The 25,116-nt window shown below is 45.9% G+C and overlaps 1 protein-coding gene across 4 annotated transcripts in view; it reads left to right on the top strand.

Moving 5' to 3' along the window:
• Window positions 1–25,116, top strand: part of NUP98 (nucleoporin 98 and 96 precursor) — a 43,086-nt gene that overhangs the window by 1,718 nt on the left and 16,252 nt on the right. For all 4 annotated transcript variants that reach the window (XR_012622194.1, XM_074816604.1, XM_074816606.1 and 1 more), the window contains 19 exons: window positions 1,956–2,059; window positions 2,809–2,910; window positions 3,116–3,295; window positions 4,018–4,157; window positions 5,248–5,355; window positions 5,995–6,178; window positions 7,528–7,688; window positions 8,482–8,619; window positions 9,201–9,288; window positions 11,907–11,999; window positions 12,412–12,552; window positions 14,712–14,845; window positions 17,152–17,339; window positions 18,550–18,666; window positions 20,165–20,469; window positions 21,622–21,735; window positions 22,470–22,608; window positions 22,887–23,064; window positions 23,401–23,565. Coding sequence is in view for 3 of the 4 variants with exons in the window: in XM_074816604.1 (XP_074672705.1) it covers window positions 1,987–2,059; window positions 2,809–2,910; window positions 3,116–3,295; window positions 4,018–4,157; window positions 5,248–5,355; window positions 5,995–6,178; window positions 7,528–7,688; window positions 8,482–8,619; window positions 9,201–9,288; window positions 11,907–11,999; window positions 12,412–12,552; window positions 14,712–14,845; window positions 17,152–17,339; window positions 18,550–18,666; window positions 20,165–20,469; window positions 21,622–21,735; window positions 22,470–22,608; window positions 22,887–23,064; window positions 23,401–23,565 (2,748 nt within the window). In the remaining variant the exon portion in view is untranslated. The remainder of the gene's footprint in view (window positions 1–1,955; window positions 2,060–2,808; window positions 2,911–3,115; window positions 3,296–4,017; window positions 4,158–5,247; window positions 5,356–5,994; window positions 6,179–7,527; window positions 7,689–8,481; window positions 8,620–9,200; window positions 9,289–11,906; window positions 12,000–12,411; window positions 12,553–14,711; window positions 14,846–17,151; window positions 17,340–18,549; window positions 18,667–20,164; window positions 20,470–21,621; window positions 21,736–22,469; window positions 22,609–22,886; window positions 23,065–23,400; window positions 23,566–25,116) is intronic.

The following is a 25,116-nucleotide window of genomic DNA, read 5'->3' as shown; positions in this document are numbered from 1 at the left end:
GAAAGGTTGGATTTTGAGGGAGCGAACGGGAGGTGGCTCAGCGATTTGTCCTGTGATCCAAAGCCAGGTCCTGCTGGAAAATAAAAAGCAGCCGTGGCACCGCCAAGGCGAGGTGCTTAAGGGAGAGTTGGAAGCGCAGCTGGGGGTATGCGTGGCACGGGGAGGGATGCAGCATTGCCCTGTGTCCCGCAGAAGGAGCCTGTTGTGTGGCAGGCAGTGTGCTCTTCCAGGAGGCAGCTCTGGGCTTGGGGTGCTCTGACAGTGTGTCATATCCGCTTTTTCTTTCTTATATACCAGAATCTTTTTATTTAAAATACTCTTAATGTGTGTAAGAAAGTCTGTAACGACTCGTGTGTATGAGTGGGCAGACTCTTAACACCACAAAGTCGTGACATACCTGCTGTTCTGAGTAGCTGAATATTACCCAAAACATCTTTTGAGTTACTCTCTAATATAAGTGTCAGGTAGTGCTTTGCTCTTGCCTGTTTTAGTCTCCGGTAGTGCTGGGATGGCTGCAGAGGTGTGGGTAGCTACGAGTGCTCAAAATCCAGATTTGACTGTTCCCAGAAGAGATGGGATGGGGTTTTGGGAAAATAAATACTTAGGTATTTCATGGATGGGCAGATAGATTTAGTGATTTTGCTCTGGAGGGGTTGTGCTGGGCTGCACGCTGAGTACACGCATGCTTCCTTTGGGTTAGGAGGATCTAAAAGGGGTTGGAATTGGGGAGCTCTGGAGAAGCTGTCAAACCTGGGCAGGGGTAAAGGTTTTGAGTTTGACTCAAACTGTTGGCAGCCAAACAGAGAATGCCTGATAGGAGTTTATTGCTCTCCTGGAAAACCTAAACAGAGTTTAAAAAAAATGCCAAAATGCTAAAAGTTAGTGTGTCGTTACATAAAACAGTGTTATTCTAACATGATAGTTTTGTAAATCTCCTTGGTATGGGCCGTGTCTTACAGTTTTCTAAACTTATTAGTTCTGCACGGCTGTGGATTAGCTAATGCTGCCAACAATGGATTTTTTTTTTCTGGATAATATTGGCATTTTCAGTGGTGGGGCTAACAGGTGTTAGCCCCAGTACAGAAAAAGACTACAGATTTCTCTGGAGTATGGCTAAGGATCTGTCATGATTTTATTTTAGCTTGTTTGCTTTTGTTGTAAAAAGCTGTAACATTGTGTTTGTCCTTGGAGAAGAGATTGGAGTGAGGTTGCATTACTAAATGTGTCTGTAACTGAAAGGACAGGTGTTGTAAAGATAAACGGGGCCCCTGCCTAAATGGGTAAAACTCTGATGAACAAGTATTTAAAAACAACTTTTAGAAAGTTAAAATCCCGGTGCAGCCCCGTGAGCAGTCGATGGGAAGCAGATGGAAGGTGTATTCCTGTAATTCTTGTGCAGAGCATTTGCACTTCTCTTGTTTGAGGGAGTTGGCAAGTCGGGTTTAACTGCAGATCAGCCCTGGGAGCGTCGTGGAAACGGCTGTAGCCCCGTGCAGAGCCCTGTGTGTGTTCTCGGAAGCGTTCCGGCGTTGGAGCATCTTCCAGGCCTTGGGATGGCTGAGCACAAATGAGTCTGCGTTACCCAGCGTGCATCAAACGTGGTAGAAAGAGATGTGGGAAGCGCTGTTAGTGTTAGATGTTCTAGAGGGTTTTGTTGAACACACGGATCAGGGGAGTAGTTGAATTTATTAGTGTTTTCAGTCTGTAAGGCGTACAGAAAATCTAGCCATCATTAAGGGTGGAAGGCAGCTTACTTGTGGTGTCACGAAAGTATTCGTGTTCTTGCCCTGTTTAGGGTTCTGACAGTGTTTTAAATTGCTTAATGTGACTTAAACATGCTGTCATGCGTTTTATGGCTTAATTACTCAAATTAGATTGCTTACATCAACAACGAGGAGGATGAGGAATGAGTTTGCAAGATAAACTTTAACTAAAAGCTGAATTCTTCTTTCTAGGTTTAGGGGAATATCCTGATACATCTTGAAAATGTTTAACAAATCCTTCGGAACTCCATTTGGAGGCAGCACTGGCTTTGGGACAACCTCAACTTTTGGTCAAAGTAAGTAATACATCTACGCTGAGCTTTCCATGAGTCGGGTATTTTTTCCTGGAGGTGCAGCCAGAGGGTCAGACAGAGGCGGTGGTTCTTGGTGTGGGCTGGAATTGGATGCAGCTGGGCTGTCCAGCTCGCTCGCTTTGCGATGAATCAGGTTCAGGAGCCCTGGGCTTCTCCACTAACCAGGCTTTTAATTTGGGTAGATACCAGGATGCCATGTACAGTCCTTGAAACTTCCGTTTATAAAAGGAGTGGAAACTCAGATGGTTAGTTCAAGGCTGTCTTGAGATTCTTTCAGTCAGGACTGGAGTACACTGGGAAAACTTGGAAGGGAAAAGCATGTAATCTGAGGAGTGTCTTCTGGAGATGCACATTGTGAATACCCCAATGAATGAGGTTTTAGCCATTAAAGCAGACTATAAACTGGTCTGTGTGCTCTCTTCGTTAGGAGGGAAAGGCAATAATTCTGTTTATATTGCTCCTAAACCAAGGTATGAGAAGACCCGCTTCCAGGTGCCATAAAAAGTGTCAGAGCAGTGTCTTTACCTTCTGTAGAAGTGGCTGCCTCAAATATTGTAGTCTTTTGCTTCGAGAGCTCTGTATGAATTGTAGCACTTCACGTACCCCAGCCTCTGGTGTAGCGGCAGTGATGCACAAGCTTCTTTGGGGAAGCTAAAGAGGCGGTGACAGTGTTTAGTTTCTAGTACCTGTTTGGTTTAGATGGAACCACGTTCTAAATGCTGATTTTTCAGATGCTGGCTTTGGCACTACGAGCGGAGGAGCGTTTGGAACATCAGCCTTCGGGTCGAACAGTAATACTGGAGGCCTCTTTGGGAGCACACAAACAAAACCAGGTATTGCTGGGTTAGGGTTGTAGGGGAACGCAGTCCTGAAAGAAGGATGTTATAAAAAAAGGTGGAGGAGAAGGAAAAGGGGGGAAAAAACAAATGCAAGCAACTGTCAACAAAAGTAACAGAAAAACCCAACCAAACAGAAAAAAAAAAAACCAACCAAGGAACTGATGATTGCAAATGATGATTGGTCTGTTTCTGTCTTCAGGAGGGTTATTTGGCTCAACTACCTTTAATCAACCAGCCACCTCCTCCACAAGCACCGGCTTTGGCTTTGGAACATCAACGGGGACATCAAACAGCCTCTTTGGAACGACCAGCACTGGTGGAGGCCTTTTCTCATCTCAAAATAATGCTTTTGCCCAGAATAAGCCGGCCGGGTTTGGAAGTGAGTAAAAGTGCTGCGTCTCTCTTGAACGTTGCTTATTTTCTCGGCTTGAAAAGCACCGAACGCTGGGTGTACGTGTGGACCTGGCCCCAGCGTTAACGTGGGGCTTTGGTGGGTTTGTCTCCTGAAGGATATAGGGACGTTATTGCGGGCCACGGTAGCCAGGAGTGAGCCAGGTGTGCTGCAAAACCTGGAGCTGCCGTTCTAGCCGTGGGTGTTAAGTTGAAAAAGGTGGTCGGCTGGCATTTTCTATTCCTAAATATCTTTTGGCGCTGCTTGGTTTTAGCTTTTTATTCTACTGTTGTAGAGCAGTTACTGGTTTTGCTTCTGGCACTAGAATGCTTGAAATGCCTCTTAAACTCTGCTGTAATTCCCCGAAGCAGAAGCAACTGCTTGCAGACCCCTCTGAGAAGAAAAACGAAACCTCCCTGATTCCCTTTATACACATCGTTTTCTTAGCATTGTCAGGAGTAGAACGAAGTGGCTGCCGTGGTTATTCTGGTGTTCCCTGGGGTGATGAGTTAGGGACAGACTTCTACAGCAGAATATTGCATGAGCAGACTATTGGTTTCCAGCACTGCTATAAACTTTTTTTTTCCTAGCCATTTCTTCCACTTCTAAACTATTTTGTAATTTGAACAAAATATTAGGGTTTAAGTTTTAAAATTCAGGTTTCTTATAGTACTGATGCTTTTGTTTTGTTTATTTTTTTTTATTTTCAGATTTCGGAACCAGTACCAGCAGTGGGGGTCTCTTTGGAACCACGAACACTACTTCCAATCCTTTTGGGAGTACGTCTGGCTCTCTTTTTGGCCCAACTAGTTTTACAGCTGCTCCAACTGGCACGACCATTAAGTTCAACGTAAGTTCTAGCTTTCCTTTCTTAATCAAGCCTGTTTGCTGTAGGAAGCATTATGTTTTGGAGTTATTTGTGTAGTGTCTTGGTCACTGAGCTGAAAAAAATGAGCAGTTCACATGCAGGTGTGCAGTGTTCTGAAATGATTTGAAAACATCCCCTTTAGTGGAACTGTTGCAGTGGAAATAGGGTGTATAATTAACTCTGAAGAACTAGACTTTTTTTTAATTCTGAATTTGACAAACTTCTCAAATGCTGGGGAGTGATGCCCTCTCCAGACTTGGTAGGTTCACTGCTGTCTTAAAGCTGAAGAGGTAAAGCAGCTTTTAAAATGGAGCCCTCTCAGGAAGGTAGGAAGTGCCATTGAATTCAGGGTGAGCAGCACTGACAGCAGTGAGGGTTAAAGACGTCTTGGATTGGGTCAGAATAAATTTAGTGCTCTTATAAGTCAGCATGACTTTGGAAATGTAAAGTGAAACGTGAGGACTGATCCCCTGTGTTTGCTGGGTGAGTTCCCTTTAAGAAAGGGTTGAATAACGGAAGTCCTGTGGCAGTTGAAACTAGAGGATGGCCAGGAAAAGCCATCGTGGAAAAGGTGTAACTGGTATCTGCTGGGAAGAGGCTGCCTCTTTCCCAAATACTGGCTCCTGCCAGTCTCGGCCCTCTTCATGTCTAGATTGAGCTGATTTAACAGACCGAGACTATTATGGGTTGTAGACAGAACTGTGACGATAACTTGGGCGGCTGGAGCGCCGTTGAGGCCTACTTTCATAGTGCGATTTAAAAAATGGGGGATAACAAAATCCACGCATCGCCGGAGGATCTGGATCACAGATTTACGTAAACTACTTTTAAAGTGAAACTGAAAAATAACTGCACTGTGTTTTGAGTGTCACTGGGGTAAATTCCACTGCTGATTGCTACCGAACGTGCCTCGTCACTGGGTGAGGCCAGTGCTGCCCAGATGACAGTAACACCCCACTTCAGGTCCTGTGCTAAATTTAGGTTTTAACAGCATCTGCCCAGAGAGTACTAATTGTATTAACGAAAGTCTGTCTGGATTTTAAATTTGATATTGTAACCTCTTCTCTTGCAGCCACCAACCGGTACAGATACTATGGTAAAATCTGGAGTTAGCACCAACATCAATACCAAGCACCAGTGTATCACAGCTATGAAGGAATACGAAAGCAAATCTCTCGAGGTCAGTCGATGAGTGTTCGGACATGCTTCCCCTTAGCGGGGGTTTAGTAGAAGTTTTTTTGACTGTAATAAGTACCTTCTGTGCTCATTAATACCAGTACAACCTTCGACATCTGCATCGCTCGCAGAAGAGACATATCAAGTAAATCACTTAATGCATCGCCGTATTAATGACATTTGTTTTTAAATGCTTAACACTGCAGTTTTGGAAGAGCTGAAATTCCATCTCGCTGTATAGCAGAAGGGCGAGAGCTCCTGTCGGGAGCGATCCTACACTGCTGAGATAATGGCAGAATCTCATACAAAACTCAGATGTTTAATAAAAACTGGTGTTCCCAAACATTTAGCCATGAAGCCTTTCCATTCAGGTTGACTGACTTGAGACTTCAAAACAGGTCTTCTATTCAAAAGATCTGAAAAAGCTCTGAGAAGTAAAATTGAAGCCCAGGCATGAACTGCAGAGCTGTGTCTAAGTTTAGGTCCTGTTTATGGTGTCCATTTTAAAAATTGAGGCGTTACAGCTTTCCTTGATATCCTCACCCTGGAGCTGGCTCAAGTGCTGTGTGCACGTGCTAATGACGCTGTTCTGACCTTACCCTGTGTAAAAGAATGTGTAAAGAACTGGATTTCCCTTTACTAGGAGCTGCGTTTGGAAGACTACCAGGCAAATAGGAAAGGGCCCTCCAATCCCGTCGGAGCAGGAGCGGCTGCAGGCTTGTTTGGGTCTTCCACTGCTACATCAAGTACAGCTACAGGACTTTTTGGCTCTTCTACTACTAATACAGGCTTTTCGTACGGACAGAATAAAACTGCTTTTGGAACCAGTAAGTACTGCCTCTCCCCTGTCATTACTATGACCGGATATGCAAATAGTCTGTTAAGCTATTTAAAATTCTGTCATTAAAAAAGACGAGGAAACACTGGTGTGAGCTCCAACTTTTACTAGTTGCATTATCAACGTGCAATAATCGGGTTCTTTGCTGTAGAAATTTCTGTTTACTCTGCAGGGGTTGCAGACTTCCTCTGCATCCCCCAGGTTTTGCGGAAGCCAGTTCATTAGGGCAGCTGGCTTTACAAGGAAGTCAGCTAGTTCCCACGGGTGGGTAAAACAATTTGGAGTAAAACCACCAGAGTGTTGCTAATGATCAGTAGGGTGATGGCATCAGGTGGTTAATGGTGGAGTCAAGATTCTGCTTCCGCTAATGAGCGAACATAAATTCCCTGGAACTGGACAAGTTAATTTATAGTGGCTTAACTAGACTTTGCAGAGCTTTTCTCCGCAGTGGATCAGGGTTGGGATGTGGACTTGTTATATGTTGTGTCGTCCTGGTTCCATGTTGTCTGTTTTGACATCATTGCTCAAAAAGTAGAAGGTATGAAGTAATTAATTTACATAAATGTGTAGTTGCAGGTCAGTTGTGCCAACCAGTTAGTGCACCTTTTTGAACTTAGTGTAAAATAGTGCTGAAAAGCTCAAACACAACTGATAATCTAAAAGTAAGTGAGTATTTGTCTTTGTGGAGTTACTGTGAACAGAAGATCAAAATCCTGCAGTCTGCAGGAACAGAAGCGACTGTCTGCTGTAAGAAAGGCTCTGCTCTCTTGGGTTAGGATTGTGTCTGTTCTTAACCATGGGCACTGCTGGGCTTGCTTGAGACTTGTGTGGGTTGAGCTGAGCTGCTGTCCTCGAGAAAGACCAGCGTGAGGAGGAGCAGAAGCTCTGGTCTACGTTTATACCTTTTTTACCACACGTAAACAGCCCTCCTCCTTTGGGGAGGAAAAGGGAGGCGGTGTTGAAGTTGAGGTAGAAGTTTCTGTAGCGGGAGTTGTGCAGGTTTTAGAGCAGAGCCACTGCCTCCCCAGCGAGCTCTTTCCAGGCGCTCGTGGCACAATTTGCTTTGCACAGTGGAGACCAAACAGGCCGTATCAGAGCTGGAGCCTTTCTGGTCAGCTCTGTTTGTGAGGGAAACTTGCTGGTCGTGCTCGGGTGTTGTGCTCACGCTGGCTGTGGGACAGGGAGGACCCGATGCAATAACCAGTAATGACGACGCTGAGTGTTTTGCTGTTCTGTTGAATTGAAACATCTTTTCTCCTGTTTGAATCGAGGGTGGAAATACAGTGGGTTTGGATAAACACTCGAGGGTTTTCTGACCAATGTGTTTATGTGTTGTAGGTACGACTGGCTTTGGAACAGGAACAACAGGGGGGCTTTTTGGTCAGCAGTCTCAAACTACAAGTCTGTTTAACAAACCATTTGGTCAAGCCACAACAACACAGAACACTGGCTTTTCTTTTGGGAATACCACTCTAGGGCAGCCGAACACGAACACAATGGTAAGATAAATTGTTTGAACCCTTAAAGGTGTGAGTTGTGGGTAGGTACTCCAGCCAGGCACAGGGGGCTGCGATACAGTGATTTAGATCTTCCTCAAATTGTAGTACAGCTTCATAAAACAGGGATGCAGAGCTTTGAACGCCACTGGCTGAGCTAGCAGCTTCTTGCCAGTCAAAGTTTTTCATTCATGAGTGGACAGCATTACAGCTTTTAACAAGTAACTTTTCCTGTTCCCTTCTTTAAGCAGTCTGCTCTCTATCAATTCAAGTATTTCCGATCACGTTCACACAGATAATATAATTCCATTATTAACATTCTGTGGGAACTCGTTAACAATTCTGTACTTTCTGGTGACTACTGAGCAGCATTCATGGACTCTTTGGATGGAGACGTGCTACATAGCTGTAACCTGTTGCATAGCTAGGGGCTTTGGCTCCAAATATTCTATATTCTCTCTGAATATATTGTGACTTCTCCCAGAAAACCCTGTGAAATGTTTCTTTCCCATCTCCCTCACTCAAAGTGATGAGGAAATTCCAATATCTTTTTAAGCTTGGAGCATAAACTCTCTGATTTTTATTATTATTTTTTTTTAAATTTCCTTTTTGTTACTGATTTCTCAGAGAGTGACTAAAGCTTCTGAAATGCTTTTCACCCACCTTCTTCCCCCAGCAAGAGGGATGATGTTGTAGCATCATTTTATTAACTGACTCTGTGTGTGTGTTCTGTTATCATCAGTGCTCGGCTTCGAAAAGCTCTGCGGCGTTATCTTAACCTAGTTCCTGTTTGTAGGGTCTCTTTGGGGTAACCCAGCCCTCGCAGCCTGGAGGCCTTTTTGGGACAGCTGCCAATACAAATGCTGGTACTGGATTTGGAACCGGAACTGGTCTTTTTGGACAAGCCAACACAGGATTTGGTGTTGGCGGTTCGGTATGTCTGTACCTTAATGATAAAAAAAGATGAATAAAATGAGAAAGGAAAATAAAACCAAATAGCTCAGAGTCCTCTTGCTGGGTTTTGGCCTCCATGAAAGTCACTTTGTCTTAAGAGTTAAGATGCCCAAGATGCAAAAATAGTGTGGTTTTGTGTAAACTGAAGGGTACAATAGAAGCATGTGTAATAAAACTAATGTTGCAGAAATAATTTTTTTAGCAAGTCATGTGTTGAGTGATAAAAGACAGCAAGAGGGATGGAACATCTCACTGCCTGTGTATTGCTGGGGATGCCTCAGTGCGGTGTTGAAAATACAGGCGTTTAAATTGTGATGATGACTTACCAAGAATCGAGTTCATTCTTGGTTATTTAGTCTTTTTTGTTTTAATAAAGTGAAAATACTTATTTCCAGAAGGTGCTTGCCATGTACTAGTGCATGCGGCTTGTGAATAACACACCCCTCTTGGGAGTCTGGGTTGTGTGCTCCGAGTTGTGCTTGGTGTTAGTTCTGCTTTCACACTACTGCAGGTTTAACGTCAGTCTGTCAGGTTTAGAAATTCGTGTTTTCTTCCTTTCAGACCCTGTTTGGTAACAAACCTGCTGGATTTGGAACCACCACGACCAGCGCTCCCTCGTTTGGAACAACCACTGGTGGCGGGCTCTTTGGTAACAAACCAACCCTGACTTTAGGAACCAATACAAATACTTCTCATTTTGGTACATATTTAAAAAAGTGGGATTTCAGTCACTTAAAGCTATACTGCATATACCACACACCTGGCTGCTGAATATCGCGTGCTAAATGATTGTGAATGTTAAGATTCTCAGGTAAGCCGTGCTTCTGATGCATGTTGCTGCAGGGAAACATCTTGGGTGCTGTTCTACACCTTTCCTCTTGGTGTACTCGCTGCCTTGAGAAGGGAGATAGCTAAGTAAAAGTACTGCTCTTCCAGTGAGTGCGTAAGGGAGACTGTAAGCTGTAGTTGACAACTCTTCAACTCAAAGAATTCATACAACATAGGGGTTTGTTAAGAGGCTGCACATGCACTCTGGTCGCCAATCACAGAATCACCGAATCGTTCAGGCTGGAAAAGACCTTTGGGATCATCGAGTCCAACCCTCAGCCCAACTCTACAAAGTTCTCCCCTACCCCACATCCCCCCACAGCTCATCCAAACGGCCCTTAAACACACCCAGGGATGGGGACTCCACCCCCTCCCTGGGCAGCCTATTCCACTCTCTGACCACTCTTGCTGGGAAACATTTTTTCCTCATGCCCAGTCTGACCCTCCCCTGTTGCAGTTTAAAGCCGTTCCCTCTTGTTCTGTCACTAATTCCCTGGGAGAAGAGACCAGCACCAACCTCTCTACAACGTCCTTTCAGGGAGCTGTAGAGAGTGATGAGGTCTCCCCTCACCTTCTCCTCCTCACACTGAACAGTCCCAGCTCCTTCCATCGCTCCTCACAGGATTTATTCTCCAGGCCCTTCCCCAGCTCGTTGCCCTCCTCTGCACTCGCTCCAGCCCCTCGAGATCTCTCTCGGATTGAGGTGCCCAAAACTGGACACAACCCTCCAGGTGTGGCCTCACCAGTGCAGAGCACAGGGGGAATGTCACCTCCCTGCTTCTGCTGGTCACACTATTGCTGATCCAAGCCAGGATGCTGTTGGCTTTCTTGGCCACCTGGGCACACTGCTGGCTCCTGTTCAGCTGCTTGTCAATGAGAACCCCCAGATCCTTCTCTTCCAGACAGCTCCAGCCACTCCTCCCCAAGCCTGTAGCCACGCAGGGGGTTGTTGTGTCCCAAGTGCAGGACCTGGCACTTGGTCTTGTTGAAGCTCATCCCGTTGACATTGGCCACCGATCCAATCTATCCAAGTCTCCCTATCTTCATGCAGATCGATACTCCTGCTTCACTTGTTGTCATCTGCCAATTTACTAATGATACATTTTAAGGAGGCAAAGGAGGGCTGAAGGAAATGGGGTAAAACCAGTGATACCTGTAGCTTTATGGCAGGGACAAGGAGATCCTGCACTGGAGTGAGGGTAAAATGAAACAGTTCTGGTTTCACTGGTAGCTGGTGTTGTCCTTCATGGTGTGAAGGATCAAAGTCCTGAAGAACTGGGTCTGGTGCTAATGTTGGCCTCTGATGCTGCTGTTAGAGAGCTGGTGTGGACTGGGCGTGTGGTTGAGCAGGAGAAAGGGGCAGTGACAGCTCAACTAAATGACAGGCTTCCTTCACTGGACTTCTGTTGAAATCTGCTTTGTTTTGGTTTTTTTTCCTTGACTCAGAGCAACAAAACTGTATTCCTGAAAGCGAGCAGGAGTGGGGTTAGGACATCTGTCCTTTGGTGGTTTTTCTTTTTTATATTTTAATATCAACAATAAAGTAAAAAATGCAACTAGCCTGCCAGAATAGAGGGAAGAAATGGTAAATTCTGGCTGCCAGGGCAGCAGCTCTGCGAGTGCAGTGTCATTGTGGTGACCAGCCTTGGGCAAACTGTTATAACTGTATTTGTGACAGTCGCTTCCAGGTCCCTTGGGCTAGTGTTGTCCGAGATCTTCACAGCCACCTCAGTGTGCTGACATGGTTTGGTAGGGAACCAGACTGCTGCAGTGTGGTTTTGTTTGCCTGCGTTACTTGCAGTGGTACAGTTTATAGGAAAAACGGAGTTTGGTCCTGAGGTGATTCTGCTGTTGGTCCACGACTGCAGTTTTCTAGTTTAATTCTGTCTTTGCATACTAAGCAGCCATAGGATGGCTTCAGAGTTTCCGTTTAAGAGCTGGTCTGGCTCATATTAGATTTGGATTGTATTTGGTTACATTAGAGGTGTGCCTTTGAACTGTGTGCTTGTACAAATCTGAGTTGTTAGCCGCTTTGTGGGCGCGGATCAGAGACGTCCGTGTGTGGTATAAACAGTATAAAATGGGATTTGTTCCTTCCAGGCAGTTGAGGAAACTTAATACATTTTGTTGCCAGATATGGCATCACGTTCGTTCTGTCTTTCAGTAAAACCCTGAAGTTTGTAACAAATCGAAAAGCTTAAGAAGGCAAAGCAGTATTTTCCTGTACTGATGTTTTCAGTATTATGTTAATGACTCAAATACTTTTTTTTTACCATTGCAGTCCCCCCTTGCCACTTTACCTTGCACTGTTGTGTCAGATTTGACCTTAGCTGTGGCAGGGCTGTCTTTGAGCCGGTGATGCTTATTTATTTGAATACTTGTTTTTAATTTCATCTCTAGTAGTGTTAGATTAACGAGCTACTGCTTCTGTTCTTGAAGGTTTTGGTGCCAACACTGCTGGAAATAGTTTGTTTGGAAATAAGCCTGCAACTGGGACTCTGGGAACCGGACTTGGAACAGGGTTTGGAACAGGTAAATGGTTTATCAGCTTATTTCACGTCAGCCTAAGCACAGTCCTCAAACTTCAGGGAAAATACAGCCTTGGATTACTTGCTAACTAATGTGTAAAGGCTGTAGATGTTTTAGCCTGAAGCCTTGAATCTCAGCCTCAAATCGGAGCCAGGCAGAGCTTGCTAACACAATGCTAAGTAACCGTTCAGAAATGGCAGGCAGCGCTGCTTATGGGGTGGGCAGTGGCTCAGAAAACTGGTGGTGTCCTCTGTGCTTGAGGCTTCTCATCACACGAGTCTTGAGTGTCTGCAGCGTTCATGAACATGTTGAATGTTTCTTGCAATTTAATCAATAATTGATTCTTTGTCACAGGATAAATTAGCTTGTAAGTTTGTCACGGTCTTGTAAATGTTGGTCATCTCTCCTGCTGCAGCTCTTGGGGCAGGACAGACTTCTTTATTTGGGAACACCCAGCCTAAACTCGGGGGAACACTGGGAACGGGAGCGTTTGGAGCACCAGGGTTCAATACATCAACAGCTACTCTGGGCTTTGGAGCCCCTCAGCCTGCTGTGGGTAAGTACATTCACCCGCGTCCGATTGCTGCTTCCTCCATGTTTCAGATGTGCCCGATCCCAGGAGCACATCCCACCCCAATGCTTTGCTTCGGAGGGGAAAAAATGTTTGAGTGTCTGTTTGAGGCCACTTCTGTTCTCAGTAGCAGTGCAGACCACATTAATAACATCTTTTTGTGCTAATTGTATGTATATATTTTTAATTCAGACTTGCTTACCATTACTAATAGTTGCAGCTATTTTAGAGCTTTGTCTTCAAGATTACTGACATATTTCCCATCATTGAATTTGGGGCAGCAACAGTAGGTGCTTACAGGGAAAAAAAAAAAAAGGGGCAGTGAAGGGTTAGCTTCTCCAGTGTTTCCTGATAGGATAGCTAGAGGGACTTAACTATCAGGTATGCTGTGCTATTGGGGAAATTAACAGTCTTTAGCTTCGGGCGCTTGCGCTAACATTTTGTAAGTGAAAATGTCTGCCACGTCCAGCAGCGTTCCCCTCGTTTGGCAGATGTGAGCACTTTGAATGGCCCCTGAGGCTGCCATTTCAGGAAAGTGATTTTAAACATGGGGCAGGGGAACAGTGATGCACATGTGGCACGCAACACTGTGTGGGAAGACAGGCCCAAGAAAACTGGGGGATGTTCAGGGATCCCCTCCTCTGAGCTCAGGAGTGTTCCATCCCAGTGAGTGTGAAGTCAGGTAAAGTGGCAGGTCCCAGCAAAGCTCCAACACAAAAAGGAGGCTTAAAGGAGGTGCAGACGGGAGCAGGTAGTCTGGGAGGAATACAGAAACGTTGTCTGAGCATGCAGGGGTGGGTTTAGGAAAGCCAAAGCCCAACTGGAACTGAATGTGGCCAGGGATCTCAAAGGCAACAAGGAGAGGGCTTCTCTAAGTGACAAAAGAGGTGTGGGGGTGGCTGATGGGCCTGAGGGTCATGTTGCCATGCAGAGAGACCTGGGTGGGCTGGAGAAGTGGGCTGGCGGGAGCCTTGTGAAGTTCAGCAAGTGCTGAGTCCTGCCCCTGGGGAGGAACAAGCCCAGGCACCAGCACCTGCTGGGGGCCGATGGGCTGGAAAACAGCAGCCAGAGACGGGCCTGGGGGGCACCGAGGTGGCCACGAGCAAAGGTGGCCAAGGGCGTCCTGGGCTGCAGCAGGAGATGGCTCAGGGGGTCCCACCCATGTACTGCAGGGAGGGTGCCAAGAGGACAGAGCCAGGCCCTTCCCAGTGGTGCCCAGTGCCAGCAGCAGAGGCCGTGGGCGGACGCTGGAACACGGGAGGGTCCCTCTGAACATCAGGAAACACTTTTCAGTGAGGCTGCCCCAGCCCTGGTGCAGGTGGCCCTGCTTGAGCAGGGGGCTAGGAGAAAGGTGACCTTCAGAGGTGCCTCCCTGCTCCTGGAAACACCCCTGAAAGTAACTTCTATACCAGTTACGACAGGCAGAATGTGATTGAGGGGAGGTACATTCTCATAGTGATGAAATACTCGGTGTGTTGCAGTCAGATTTTATATATTTCTGTCTTGCTTTCATCATACATCTGTATTTCTCATGCTTGTATCTCCCTTGATGTAAATCATTGTTTCTCAGATTGGTTGTGGTGTTCTTTGGGAATGCACAGATTCAATCTGGTTTTCTTAGAATTAAGCTGCTTTAGGTTACTCGAGGCACTTCATAGCGTGAACACTTAAAAGTATTTTAATGGGAGTTAAAAATAGTTGCTAGAAGACAGACAAAATTAAGAGGCCGTTGTTGTAGAGGGGGCTCTAGATCTGTAAGTTTGATTGCGATAGCAAGAACATCAAAACTTAGCATCACAGGTTTTTCTTTTTTCCTTAAAAGATGTTTCAGAAGTCAGATGTATTAGTGAAAGGTTTTGGCAGGCCAGGCTCGTTCTGCCGATCTGTAGCTCTCCATGTCCTCAGCTTTTCACAGATAAAAACTTACTGAATGTGGTTGCAGATTCTAATGAAGGAATAATGGGATTTCTTCCTTCAGACTGCTGCAGAAATGGCGACTGAAGAGCAGGGGAAAGGAATGCTGGAGGTTGTGTAGAAATTTGAGTTCCTGTGAGGAGATCCTCTGATTGGAGGCGTGTCTGTTCTACCTACCCTGGTTCTATTAGGAAAACAGTTAAACCTCAAAAATTATGTTCTTTTTATAGCACTGACAGACCCAAATGCATCAGCTGCCCAGCAAGCCGTCCTTCAGCAGCACCTCAATAGCTTGACTTACTCACCCTTTGGAGATTCTCCGCTCTTCAGAAACCCCATGTCAGACCCAAAGAAGAAAGAAGAGGTAAGCGCACGTAAACGTTAAACTCACTTTCGGAGTGAGATTTGAAACAAATTCATGTTCTGTGCTCACTGTCTTCACTTAAGTACGCAGTGAGCAGCAAAACAAGTTGCCGTCTGTACGCTCATACTGGTGCAGTGGCCTTTTGTGCCCTCTAGGATGCAAACTGCTTATCCTGTGGCTTTTTTACTGCTTTTGACTACATCAGAGCCTTGGCTTTGGGGTTTTATGCTCACTGCTGCTGGTTGAGAATAGAGATGGGTAATTGTGCTTGGAATATTTTCAGTGCTTAGCTTGAGCTTTGCTTATGACATCTCTTATGACAGTCCTGTTGGTTTGTTTTAAAAGACAACAAAACAAATCCTTTTCAGACTTTTTTTAAGTGTTAAGGGAGGTTGTAAATGGTGCATTCCAGGGACTAGAGATTACTGCTGCCCAGCACAGAGCCCACCAGCACAGCTGGCTGCCTTCAGCAGCACCCACGTGTAATGCTACCAGGGCTCCTGTAAAACATAACTGTACACAGCCACCTCCCCTCCCTCCTCTTTGGCTAATAAGAGTTGAAGTTCCCTGGTGAAAACACATGTGGTCACGCTCTCTAGACTCACATTTGTGGACCCCTCCAGCACTAGTGTGGCCCCTCTGTTCATCCCATAGCCCTGCCCAGGTCATGAGCCCTCTTACCTGCTCCCCAGCGCAGGCTGGTCCATCCTGATGCTGCAAAAAGATGCATGTGCTCACTCATTTCATGAGCACCCTGTACTCACAGATCCCTCAACGCCAGCATGAGCCTTCTGCCTCTCCAGTAGCCCTGCTGGGACCCAGGACCTCCTCCTCGTGGGCTAGTTCAGCTTGAAGCCTGCCAGTGAATTCCATATGCACACTCCCCCCCCCCCCCCCCCCGCTTGAGGTCTGGGGACAATGGAGGTTCTGTGGATGTTGCAGACACCTTCGCTCACCCCAGTCCACCACCAGTAGCTACACCTGGGGCACACACTGGTCCCATCCCAGGGACTGGAGCACAGACCTTCACATGCTCCAGGCACCGAGGCTTCCCCTCAGGGTGCCTGCACCCGCCCGTGGGACCCCAGTAGCTGTCCCCAGATTCACTCAGCCCGGACAGGAGGTCACAGAATCATTCAGGTTGAAAAAGCCCCTCGGGATCATCGAGTCCAACCCTCAGCCCGATTCTGCAAAGTTCTCCCCTACCCCACATCCCCGAACAGCTCATCCAAATGGCCCTTAAACACACCCAGGGATGGGGACTCCACCCCTCCCTGGGCAGCCTATTCCACTCTCTGACCACTCTTGCTGGGAAAATTTTTCTCCTGATGTCCAGTCTGAACCTCCCCTGTTGCAGTTTAAAGCCGTTCCCTCTTGTTCTGTCACTAATTCCCTGGGAGAAGAGACCAGCACCAACCTCTCTACAATGTCCTTTCAGGGAGCTGTAGAGAGTGATGAGGTCTGCCCTCACCTTCTCCTCCTCACACTGAACAGTCCCAGCTCCTTCAATCTCTCCTCACAGGATTTATTCTCCAGGCCCTTCCCCAGCTCGTTGCCCTCCTCTGCACTCGCTCCAGACCCTCGAGATCTCTCTCGGATTGAGGTGCCCAAAACTGGACACAACCCTCCAGGTGTGGCCTCACCAGTGCAGAGCACAGGGGGACTGTCACCTCCCTGCTTCTGCTGGTCACACTATTGCTGATCCAAGCCAGGATGCCGTTGGCTTTCTTGGCCACCTGGGCACACTGCTGGCTCCTGTTCAGCTGCTTGTCAATGAGAACCCCCAGACCCTTCTCTTCCAGACAGCTCCAGCCACTCCTCCCCAAGCCTGTAGCCATGCAGGGGGTTGTTGTGGCCCAAGTGCAGGACCTGGCACTTGGCCTTGTTGAAGCTCATCCCGTTGACGTTGGCCACCGATCCAACCTATCCAAGTCTCTCTGTAGAGCCTCCCTTGTAGTCCAGGGTGGCCCTCTCCAAAGCTCTGCCTGTAGCTGCTTAACGGCCTATCAGTGAGTTGACTGGAGACTTTTGGTCTTCGGTGTTGTTTCCGCTACCTGTTGTCAACCAGCTTTGGGTCTCTGGTTTGGTTTGTTGCTTCCCCTTTATCCCTTTTGCATTTTTGTGTAGTTGAGAACGGTTGGTGTGAGGTTAATGGTTGGACTAGATGATCTTCAAGGGCTTTTCCAACCTCGATGATTCTGTGAAAAGGTCCTTGACTGGAGAGCCTTGAAGTGGGCGCTCTCACCCTCCGCAAACCCTTACAGTAACTGGAATGAAAACTCCAATTCTTCATCTTTTTGTTTCAGAGGCTGAAACCAACTAACCCAGCAGCTCAGAAGGCATTAACAACACCCACCCACTACAAACTGACTCCGCGTCCGGCGACCAGAGTGCGACCGAAAGCCTTGCAGTCAGCTGGCTCTGCTAAATCTCATCTCTTTGATGGTCTTGATGATGACGAGCCATCCCTGTCCAATGGTGCATTCATGCCAAAGTTAGTTTTTCTTTTGTGTATGTTGGAGGGAGGAGGCGGTGCGAGAATCTTCTGATCGGATTAAGTAAACTGCATAGTGTCCTAAATTTCATGACTGTTTTGTAACCTGGTTCAAATATGAATAGGGATAACAGTTTTTGTGTAACATTTGAATAGAAATATTTTCTGTAGGGGAGGTGGAAATGGTCAGCTTAAACTGTTCAGGCCAAATAAGCTGTAAAATGAGGTCAGCCCGTGATTGGAGCGAAGCTTCTATGAAGTCATGGAGGAATATTACAAGGAGAGCCCGTAGGGTGTCATACTTCCTGCTTCTGAAGGAGAAGTGTCACTGGGTTTGCTAATGCACCTCGTATGAAGAAGGCAGATTTCTGACGTTTTCATAGCCCGGCACTGGTTCTGGTTCAGATACACAGATGTTTGTGAGAAGGGAATGGTGCTGCTGTGGGTCTGCCCTGCTGAAGCTTTTGGTTTCAGTCTTCAAGAGCACCGGTGGCAATCGAATTGAAAAGGGGTTTGGAAGGCTTTGGGGTTTAGTTAAAAACAACAACAACAAAACACCTTTGGAGAAAGATGCATCAGTCCTTGAAAGTACTTCTAAGCATAGGCTTTTTTAAAAACATTTAGTGACTTGGGTGAACTTGGTTTGTCTTTAATTTAGCCTGAACCATCTGTTCACTTCCCTGGGAGAGAGCGGGGTATGGAATTACTCGGGTGTTTTATTGAAAAACACCAAATGAACAAAAGATCAGAGCAGAGGGGTACTTGGATGACTCTGAGTGTAAGTGGTGATGTTCGGTGGTCTCCAGCCTGCGGGCAGCGAGCCCTAGCCTAGCCCTTGACTTGCTCCTGAAGGGACCCTGGAGTGAAGAACCCCCGGCATCCATGGGCCAGACTTCCTCTGCAGGGTTCTGTGCTTCTGGGGAGAAGCTGTTTTGTAAAACAGTTAATACTGTGCTTTACTGAACTTGGGTTTTGAAGCTTTCAATGACTTGTGGTTTTCATTCTTACTGATAAACCAAAGCCTTGAATTGAATTCTTAGAAGAGTTTTTATACCTCAGCTACTGCAGTGCTCTTACAGAACGCTTGATACGTTCTGAGTGCGGGAACAGGTCACACAGCTGGTTCCTGGTCCCTGGAGCATGTGAATTAACACGAAATACAGATTTATGCAGTGGATATATCCAAATTTCTCTCTGGTGTTTTATTTAGGAAGAGCATCAAAAAGTTGGTTTTGAAGAATCTCAACAGTAGCAATCTCTTCTCACCTGTTAATCGGGAAAATGAAGACCTGGCTTCTCCTTCAGAGTATCCAGAGAATGGAGATCGGTATGTTGAGTCATCATGCAGGTGTTTATACTTAGGAGAATGCAAACTGGTTATGCCTGTCTCTAAATTATTTTTAATAGAATAGGTAGTTATTTTCAGGGATGTCGTCTCAGCTGTTCTTTGGAAGCAGCTTGACCTATTGTGAGATTCATTTCCTCTTAAGCTGTATATTCTTCCTGTGTGGTCACATACCAGTGGTATCCATTCAAAATGAGGAGTTCCGAGAGGAATGAACTCTTTTCTGGATATTTTCTCTTCATTCCCTGTAGCAAGAAACTAGGCCATTTCTTGAGGAAGCGATAAACCTGACCCTGAGGTGAGAAGAACCTCTCCTGCTTAGTCCTCAGTAATGTGGGAACTGCAGGGAAGCTCCACTGATCCAAATGTCTCATAACAGTGTTTCCTACATATTAAAAGGAGGAATATCTAAGGCCGTATGTGTTCTCTGCATGCTAAAATGAGGACTCTCTAAGGCCATCTCTTCCCCCCAGATGCCTGAATACTGACTTCCTCTAAAAACCTGTGGCCATATTTCAGATGAACTCCTTTTTTTTTATTATTTTTTTAAATCAGAGGCTGGAAAAATTCCTGACCAGCTCACCATTTTGATTTTATTTAAAGCAACTAGAAGAAGTGATTATGGGAGGGGGAACCTTGTTTCTGATCACCTTAGTCCTGACCTGGGCGGTTCATGACGGGGCAGAGGTGTTTGACTGCGGTGCCAGCAACCGGGCACAGCAGGCAGCTCTCTGAAGCTGGAGTTTTGGACCGACTGTCACTAGAGTGTCCTCAAGTTTGATTTGATCACGGTGCCTGCAAGACTTAATGATCCCATTCTTCTAAAGCTGTGTGTATTTTGGGCACAAAAGTCAGTGACAGTCTGGTTCACAAGTTGTTGAGTTGTTCAGGTTGAGGTGACCTGGGGAGGTCTCTGTGCCTCATGCAGTCTCGGTGCTGAATTCAGACCTGTTGTTGGGGACTTTGTCCAGTTGGGGGGGTCTCAAACCTCTGTGGATAGAGATTCTGCAGCCTCTCTGGGTCCCTGTTCCAGTTCTTGACTGTCCTCATTGATTTCCCTGTTTTAATTTGACTTGTTTTTTTTCTCATCCTTCTGCCACACCTATCTGTGGAGAGCCTGAATTTTGTCTGGGCTGTTGGAAGGCTGCTATTACACCCCGCTGCAAGCCTTTTCTCCAGGCTGAGCAACCCAGTTCCCTCAAGCTCTCCTCATGGGGCATGTGCTTTAGTCCCCCAGCCATCATGGTACCCCTTTCTCAGTCTTACCACTATCTTGTAGTGGGAGCCCAGATTAGATGCAGAATGGCAGAGGGTGTCTAACAAGGGCAGAGGGAAGAGAGCAATTGCTTCCCTCAGTCTGCTGACTCTGCAGTTCGTGTGGTGATCCTGTTTGCTTTCTCTGTGAAAAGCCAGCAGAATTGTAATGTTGACATAAGTCCCTTAGAACTAAATAATTCAACTTTATTCTTCATTTCTTCAGGTTCTTTTTGTCGGTACCTCCCGATGAAAACCACAGACAAGATGGTGAGCGAGAGGAGGAGGAGGACCATCATGAAGTGACGAGGTTTTACACTAACCCCATTGCCAAGCCCATCCCACAGAGCCCAGAGAACACGGTGCAGAGGCACCAGAACAACGTGGATGATAGCATTGTGGCTCTGAACATGCGGGCGGCCTTGCGAAATGGCATGGAAGGCAGCAGTGAAGATGCCTCGTTTCATGACGATTCCCTCCAGGATGAGCGTGAAGAGGAGCCTGAGACCGTGCATCATCTGCATCCTGCAGGTTAGACTCTGCCTGGGCACCGGGCGTGTAGTTCCTGACAGCTCTTCGTGCACGCCTCAGTAAAGTTCTCTTTTGCTGTTTTAGACCCTGAGCTTTTCCTCTTTTCCCTTCCCTCCTCTTCAGAATACAGATCTTGCTTTTCAGTCTCTTACCTAGTGCAGAAATTTTCTCTGCTGAATGAATGAGCAGTTAAATTTCATCACCCAATTTTATCTTAGATTGAGGTAGTGAGATGCATGAGAGGGAGGAGGAGGAGGACCCAATCTGTAAGTGTTCTGCGGTAGTAGACTGAGTTGACTGTCATTCCGGAGCAAGATCTATCTTAGAGTTAGAAGTCTCATACCTGGTAGTTACCAACGTGCAAACTGCCCTGTAGGGTTTGCCGGGAAAGGAACGTGGTTGTGTCTCTATAGACCCATCGTGCGTGTGTTTTCAGTCCTCTCAATTCAGTCTCAGGGTTTAGTAAAACTGGAAGTGATGGAGAAGTGTGAAAATGTGATGAGGGGTCTTGAGTACCTTTCCCTTAACTAAGACTTAACAGCTGTTGAAGAGGTGGGGACATATGTTAGAGGGTTGTTTGGTTTTGGTTTTTTTTTTTAAACTCGTGAGTGATCTGGAGAAGGTGAAGAGGAAAAGCTTTGTTCATCCTTTTAGGTAATATGTGGCATCTGATGAAACCAGCAGGTGACGTGTTCAAAAGAAAGGTCTTCAGGCATTTTGTAGATGCAAAAAGCTTTTTGTGAATTTTAAAGATCATTAGGCAGGTTAATAGATAAAAAAAATCATTGGAGGCTGTTAAATGTAAAAGATGCCGCATCTTGGTCAGCAGGTGCTTGAGCCCCCAAATTATTAAAGCTGGGAGAGTGTTTCTGACAAGTGTTGATGTATGTGTTTGCATTTTTCCCTTTCCCTGCACACCTACTGATCCCTGACAGGTTGCTAGGCTGGAGGAAGCTGGCATAGCAACTGTCTGAACTTTCTCTGAAGGCTGTGGAAATAAGGCAGTTTGATTTCTCTGGGTTTGTTGTGCTCATTCTCAGTTCATTCGGGACCTTCAGTTCAGGCTTGCAAAAAGAAATGGGATGAAACTCTGGAAATGTTAAAGTTGACAGCTTGCTGTGAGCCCGGTTCTCAATGGATTTTCTGGTGTAGGAATTGTTCTGACGAGAGCTGGCTATTACACCATCCCGTCCATGGAGGAGCTGGCCAGATTTACCAACGACAGAAACGAATGTATTGTGACAGATTTCACCATCGGCCGCAGAGGTAAGTGCTGGCAGCTCTTCTAGGGGCTTGAAGGGTGATTTTACAGCCACGGAACCCAAATCTGAGTGCTGTGCCCTCGGTAGGATTGTAAACGGTGCAACGGTGCCCTTGCACTGTGAACAACTCGCATCAAAGGTTTGTAAAGTCTCAGTGTGTGGTACTAACAACCAGTGTTACGGGGCGGCTTGAGAAACCTGACTATGAACAGAACAAAAGCACCTGCAGCTTTTGAGGTGCTGCTTGTTCTTAGACACGAGAGTTGTAAAATCCAAACTTGCTGGAGCACCGAAGCAAACCTGAGTTTTCAAATCTTAGTTGCTATCTACGCTGAAGCTGACTGAGCTGTAGTGAAGAGCCTTCAGCCCAAACTCCATTCTTTACTGCTTTTACTTTAAAAAAAAAAAAAAAAAAATCACGTGGTGTATACTATTTTTTAAAACACTTTTTGTAAATATGCTACAAAGCTGAGGGTACACTTAATATTTGTGTTGGCAATACGAATAGCCAAGTGATAACAAAAAGCTTTCTGTGCAAAAGAAATGACTATAAAGTGGATAATGCATCTTCAGTATTTTCACACTGGGAAGGAGGAGTTGCTTGTACGTTGTTCTGGAGACATGACAGAGCCAGGAGTGAGGTGGGGAAAGGAGGAGTACAGGAGTACAACAGGAACGGGGATTCTCTGCCATGAGATCCTCCGTGGACAAATTGGGATGGTTTGTTTTGTTTTGCAGGTTATGGATCAATTTACTTCGAAGGAGACATAAATCTGACTAACTTAAATCTGGATGACATTGTACATATCCGTAGAAAAGAAGTTATTGTTTACCCCGACGATGAAAGGAAACCACCTATTGGTGAAGGTTTAAATAGGTAATTTTTAAATGTGTGTGGGGCCAGTGGCTAGTAAGGGTGTTTTTTATAGTACTGACAATCTACTGTGTTTGCAGGCGGCCACCAAGAAATCTAAATCAGAGATGTGCACTCAGATTGCAGCATTACACAGTTATTAGATACTTGCAAGTTTCTGAACCAGAAACAGGGTTTAAAAGCTGGTTTGAGCCCACGTTTTCTTTTTTTTTTTTGTTGTATACTCCAGTAGCTTTGTGCTGAACCTTCTTGTCTCTTACACTTTTGCCTGTCTTTAACAGACGAGCAGAAGTTACCTTAGATGGAGTCTGGCCTACAGATAAAACGTCTCGTTGCCTGATCAAAAGCCCTGAACGACTGGCAGAGATGAATTACGAAGGCAGACTGGAGTCTGTGTCTCGGAAGCAGGGCGCTCGATTCAAGGAATACCGCCCAGAGACCGGATCCTGGGTCTTCAAGGTAATGCCTTGCTCTAGCTAGAGTGACTTACAGGAATACTGGAAGTACTCTGAAGTTAGAATCTCCTGAGAACTTGTAATTCAAACTTTGCTCAGCTTCTGTAAAGTATCTCACATCCTTCAGCTGGGTGCAAACTGTCCTCACCGAGGTGATCACAACTTCTTTGGGTGGCCAAAGACCTGCCTATGGCGGATGTTCTTGGTCTGTCCAAAAGCTGAATTTGTTCCGGCTGTGTCGGGTGGACAGTTACCCCAGCTCCTTGTTCAGACCTTTCTGAAATGGCTGCCTGAAATCTCTTCTCCAAGCTGTGACCTGTCTGCCCTTCTCGTTGCGCAGGTGGCACACTTTTCCAAGTATGGCTTGCAGGATTCAGATGAGGAAGAGGAAGAGCATCCTTCCAAAGTGGACACAAAGAAGCTAAAAACTGCGCCTGTGCCGCCCCCAGGGCATCTGCCACCCCAGCAAATGACCCTAAACGGCAAGCCAACGCCTCCGTCTCAGGTAGAAGGAGGACAGTGACTAAAAGGGAATTCATAAAATGAAATTTGAAGAATAGCTGGTGCCGAGGGAGGGGTTGTTGAAGTAAGGAGTAGCCTGGAAACCGAAGAGCAAAACCTTACCCAAAGTTGCACTAGTAGTAGCTCTTCTGACCTCTTGATGAGTGTTTGCATGTTCTTTTTCATTAAGATACTTGACATCTCATACTGGGGATATGTGGGGGATGGGAAGGCTTTAAACCCTTGTTTCTTGTTTAACTTCTGGTCTAGATTGAGTTTGGCATATTTGCACCACTTACAGAAGAAAAGTTGGTTTTTGTGAATATTGAGTATATGCTATAGAATTATAACGCCTTGTGCTGCCTGCCTTGAGAATGACATTGTGCGCTAATTTGACTCGACCATCATTTAGTATGCAAGACTGTACGCTTTATATTTTAAGAATGTGCTCTATTTTTATTAAAAATTACTTTTTTAAGGCTGGTTATATGCTGGATTTTTAAGTGTATTTGGGTTGGATGTGACCGCTTCTAAAGCTCTGTAAAACATCCCCAGCAGTACGCCTCTGTCTGACCCAGGGAAGGTAGTGCTTTAGCCAGTTCATTGGTAACCCCTTTAAACCTCTCAAATCTTCACATTCCGTTTCGTGCAGTCTCTCAAATCTTACATTTCGTTCTGTGCAGTCTCTCAAATCTTACATTTCGTTCCATGCAGTCTCTCAAATCTCTACATTTTGTTTAATTTAAAATCAAAATTTCATTTTTAAAAAAATCCCTTTTACATGAGTTTAAAGGTTAGTCTAGCTGCAGCTGATGCGCTTTTCCAAATGTGACAATATCCAAATGGCAATATCCAAACTAATTACATTTTCCAAACGTAAGTAGTTTGGGGATTGTCAAGGTAAATTAGGAGCTGCTTCATTGTGGGTGAAAAAACAGCCTATTTGGAAAGCATCCTGGCATTGAGGGGATGGAATATCCTCTTTATACCAGGTGTTAATGGTAAATGTTTGTGAACTACCTGTAGCTTTTTGAAGTAACTTGTTAGAAAACACAAAGCAAGTGCAGAAAGCAGAATATTTTTTTCCTTTTTTTTCCAAAACTGGATTCTCGATTGCCTAGGTGTGAAAGTTAAACCTTCAGCAGGTTAGGCGTGCTGGAGGGCTGAGCAGCTGGCCAGGACGTGCTGAGGGGGTTTTGTTGCGGTGTGTGAGCAGGCTTTCTGCTTTACCCTTCGGTACTCCGGGAGCGCGGCGCAAGGCGATCTCCGAGCTGGCGGCTCGCCGAGGCGTGGACCACGTGCCACCGTGCCGCTTGGCGGGTGCCCAGTGTTCGTGATGTCTCATAGCACGGGGAAGCAGAGGAGGAGGGTTTTATTTCTGCATCTCCAGAGTCAACAGCTTAAGAGGCAGTACTGTCACATAGGTCAAACACTTTATTTTTTTCCTTTTTGTTGTTTGTACGGGGTCTCGTTCTTTCGAAACCAGGAGGTGTTACAGTAGCGTTTCCCTTCGTTGGCTGATGGTTTTGTGTAACTTAGAGCCCTCTGGACAAGG

This window comes from Strix aluco, chromosome 2 (assembly GCF_031877795.1).
Source record: "Strix aluco isolate bStrAlu1 chromosome 2, bStrAlu1.hap1, whole genome shotgun sequence".
In the NCBI taxonomy this organism is placed as follows: Eukaryota; Metazoa; Chordata; class Aves; order Strigiformes; family Strigidae; genus Strix; species Strix aluco.
This window is presented reverse-complemented; position numbering and strand designations above follow the sequence as displayed.